The sequence below is a fragment of the Dermacentor albipictus genome, chromosome 9 (assembly GCF_038994185.2).
Source record: "Dermacentor albipictus isolate Rhodes 1998 colony chromosome 9, USDA_Dalb.pri_finalv2, whole genome shotgun sequence".
NCBI classification, from domain to species: Eukaryota; Metazoa; Arthropoda; class Arachnida; order Ixodida; family Ixodidae; genus Dermacentor; species Dermacentor albipictus.
Window position 1 is genome coordinate 20,900,659 of NC_091829.1, and position 4,075 is coordinate 20,904,733.

Consider the following 4,075-nt stretch of genomic DNA (forward strand, 5'->3'; position numbering starts at 1 on the left):
GCGAAGACGTCGTCTTCGACATCCTCACCAGGGACGGCCGCACCAAGATCGGCACCATGTCCAAGAACTGGAGCGGCATGATCCGTGAGGCGTTCACAGACATCGACAACTTCACGGTGACGTTTCCCATAGACCTGGACGTCAAGATTAAGGCCACGCTGTTGGCCGCTCTCTTCTTGATCGTGAGTAATTGTTTTATTGATTGACTGGTTATGATTAACGCATCAAAGCAAAGCACGTGCTATGAGAGATTCCGCTCGTGGCAGCAACGTTTTTGCATTTCCTGTTCCTTGGCACGATTGTCGAGATGTCTACTATAGTGATATTACTGTGCTTCACCCAGTTCTTTCCGTGTGGATAACAGCGAGTTCTTCCAAGAAAATGTATAAACAACTCGCCCCCTATTGCAGCTATTGCAGCTTTACTATAGAATGGCCACAGTTAGCCCCATTTACGTCAGCCCGTCCGCGGCTGTTTGGCTGTCTCATATACGCTCATCCATCCGATGTTTCTGTTACCCTGTCTTGTTCCGTCTGTCTGTCTGTCTGTCTCATACGTCCATCAGTCCGTCCGATGTTTTAATTACCCTGTCCGTTCCGGTCCAATGTTTCATTTAGCCCGATAACAAGCACACACACGTACTCCTGGCAGGTCGGTTTGTGTGGGCTTCTCCACAAAAAGATACTTCTTGTGGAGAAGCCAGATTTAAAGTGTTGTTTTCAGGCACCTTTACACGTGCATTCCCGAAGATATGAATGCCCTCGCTAAATAATAATTAACCCTTTACTGCACAATTTTTTGCTTCCTCAAAATATTATTCATGGAGTTGTAGGGAAGCATAACAGTACTTGTAATCCCATCGAAGCTTACTTTAGCGAATGTCTGTGATTTCAATTTGCAGAAAAAGGGTATGTTGCATATTTGCAACAATGTGCAAATAAAGAAGAAGTTGAAAGTCAAAGATAGATTTAGTGCGATTCATACTCAGATGCTTATTTGCACGAGACAATCATTGGTGCACCTATGATTTAGTGTGGAACAAAAACAAGCACTTGTACATGCTTGTGCAGCACAGGTGGTGCCCACACTTCATGCAGTACGTCACGCAGATTCCCGTGCAGCCAAGAAACAATGCAGTATTGTCGGGTTATTGTCAATATGTAGAACATCGAAGCACAGACGTAAAGCTGTGCCCGTGACGACGTGACACGGCAACGTGCGGAGGCACAGCGTATTTTTGAAAAGAAAAAAAGAAATTCGGCCAGAGAACATCTTGTCCACATATTGAATCAAAACGGACTTACACTCCTGGCTGTCGTGACTAATTGAATAGTCACTGCCTTCACTATCAGGAGGAATTGCTTGGCCATACCAGCGTTTCGGAGCCATTTCACTTTTCCGAAGAAAATAAACTATGTACACATTGTTGCATTTGTGCAACATAGCAATGTTCTGTCGCCAGGAACAAACTATTCCGAAATGACAATGTTTTTTTTGTACCTACAGAGTCAGAAAGATGTGGAGCATAGCGTAAGAATTTTTTTTGCGCTTTGTCTTATGGAGAAATACATTTACAATTTGTAAAACTTACCTATATCACTGCTCGCGGGCGCGTGTAGCCTCCGCCACGTTTGTTTTGGTAGAAGATGCGAAGGATTAGCACAGATTGCAGCACAAGGTGGCACGTTTTACAGACCAATGTTGCGGATATGCAACAGCGTATGCAGGCAGCTCCAAACTGACTTTGCTTCGGTTTTTAACGCCGTTCATCAGAATGTTGCGTAAATGCAACAAGGTGCAGTAAAGGGTTACAAAATAGGAAGGGGGGAAACAACGAATGTGTAATGTGTGCGCTAGTATTTATGTATGGTTTTGAGATGTCATATCTAGGCAGTGTTTGTGATATGTTACTGAGGCATAGCGTTTGAGCACTGGCTTGTTCACTTGCACAATTGAGCGGAAACGTCGCACTGCCTTTAAAAAATTGCGTTCTTTGAGTGTGTTGTGCTGTTTGTCTCGCGTCATAAGTCCATCTTTTGAAATGGCAATTCAGTTCAGTCAGTTCCGCCGAAGCCCGCAAGTTAGACGAAGGTTCTTGAAAGGAAATGTTTCCATCCGCCCGCCTTTAGCAGAAATTAATCTACACAGAAAATCCACTACCAGTTTCTCAGAAAGCTTCGGAATTGAAGAAAAACCCGTACTCGTTCGGTGATCGATCCCGGGACCAACGCATTTTCTAAGTAGCAGCTCTACCACTTGAGTTAGTCAGGAGGCCGCCTACTCGGAAAGGCGTTGGTCCCTTCTGAGAAATCCCCGTCAGGTTTCCTCTGTAACTTTTTGCTGGTCTGGTGAATCGCGATTTTTTTTTCCTTTCACTTCCGTCTTTTTCTTGCACCGAACATTTCAAGACAAATTTTCTACGATTGCTGTCTATTCGCACGCAAACACTTCCCTACTTTGCAGCTGACAAGCTCGCGTGTCTGTTGTTGTTGTTGTTGTTGTTGTTGTCCTTAGTGGCCATGGCACATACCCACAGTGGGGGATTGGCCAAGAATCGGACGGTTTAATTAGGTGCCTAAAAATAATAATGATAACAAGGGAGTTCTTGAAATTGCGATCGTGCGCAGGACTTCATCTTCTTCGAGAACGGCTCCGGCGGACCTGGTGTGCCGGATCTTCCCGGGAACGTAATAAACTAAGCTCCTTCGGCTGGCCTAATGCAGACGACTTCACCTCGCCCACACCGACCGTTGTACGGGGCTTCTTCCTGAGCGAGCATGCCTCCGTCATCGACACCGACGGCGATGAGTTGTCGATATGCGACAACCCTGTCGAATATCCGAAGTGGGAACGCGCCTTCGAGCTGCTATTTCTTTAAAATTTGTACTCGTGTCCATTAGCGTATCAGTTATTTCACGAATTCGCACCCTGATGTGGCGGCTGAGCAACAATGAGCCACCACGTCTATTGCAGGAGCGCGTACTCCTGACGCTTGAGGAATCGACTAACACCCGAGTCGGACGAGCAAGCTTAGTGACACTTCCAGAAAGTGTACTTCGCTTCGCTGAGTGTCACATCGGTGCCATGACGCTAGACGTCCAAACGAAGTGTCATTCTGGACTGATGACAATAACGATTCTGTGAAGTCATAGGGGTCAATTGATATGATTCTTGGCGTTCCGAGTTTTAGAAACGGTGATTACTTTATTACGAAGAAATTATGCAATCCCGTTAACACGTACGTCTATTTGTTTTGAGCCGATGCAAGAAAGGAACATATCCAAGATCCACGGGGTCGAACTGGCGGAATCCGCCGAAAAATGAACGTTTCAAGCTTTCTTTTCTTTGTGGCTTCACTGATGCCACAAAGCCGCTCACATCAATACAAATCACGAAAAAGTTCTCTTGTGGTTAGTGCCTACTCTGCTGTGAGCATTCAGTTACTTATACTTGAAGCATTTCTTTCATCGAGTACACTCGCAAGCGCACTCGCTGGCAGGTGTCGCTAAACCTTTCCGTCTGTCAGCCCGCGAGCGACACTAACAGCGAAGTTCCCTCGCTCGAGCACGATGTTGTTGTTGTTGTTGTTGTTGTTGTTGTTGTTGTTGTTGTTGTTGTTGTTGTTGTTGTTGTTGTTGTTGTTGTGTTTGTTGCCTCAAAACAAGGCTCGTACCCACGAGCACGTTCTTCCACCGCACAGGGATCGCTTCTCCCTCGTCGTCGTCACCGCAGGAGTGGTGGCACTACATTTAACACAAGCGAGTAAATTCAAGTCGGTAAACGTCGACGACCGTATTGAGCGAAGCTTCTTTGACTCCGCCGTAGCGTTTGGCGTCGGTGACGTACGTCTGTCGCCCAACTGTCGCGCTCGCTTCGACACTTGCATCGTGTTGTCGGAAAGTGGACTAGAGGAGGGACAAGCCTTAGTCGTATAGAGCGTTTGTACGAAATACAAGCTGGGACGTTAGCACGGACGAATTTGAATAGGAAGCACTTGCGTAGTGGCGCTGGCTTCTACGTTCTAAATGGGGTATAGTTCGACGCGACCCGATAAAGACATTTTACGCACGAATTG

General features: G+C 46.3%; 1 protein-coding gene across 2 annotated transcripts in view; it reads left to right on the plus strand.

Annotated features, from left to right (window-relative positions):
* The window catches only part of LOC135917298 (phospholipid scramblase 2-like), an 11,831-nt gene extending 8,840 nt beyond the window's left edge, over window positions 1–2,991 (plus strand). For both annotated transcript variants that reach the window (XM_070524952.1, XM_065450854.2), the window contains 2 exons: window positions 1–182; window positions 2,628–2,991. The exon at window positions 1–182 is cut by the window's left edge and continues 145 nt beyond it. In XM_070524952.1, coding sequence (XP_070381053.1) covers window positions 1–182; window positions 2,628–2,699 — 254 coding nt within the window. In that variant the 3' untranslated portion in view covers window positions 2,700–2,991. The remainder of the gene's footprint in view (window positions 183–2,627) is intronic.
* The last annotated feature ends 1,084 nt before the right edge of the window (window positions 2,992–4,075 follow it).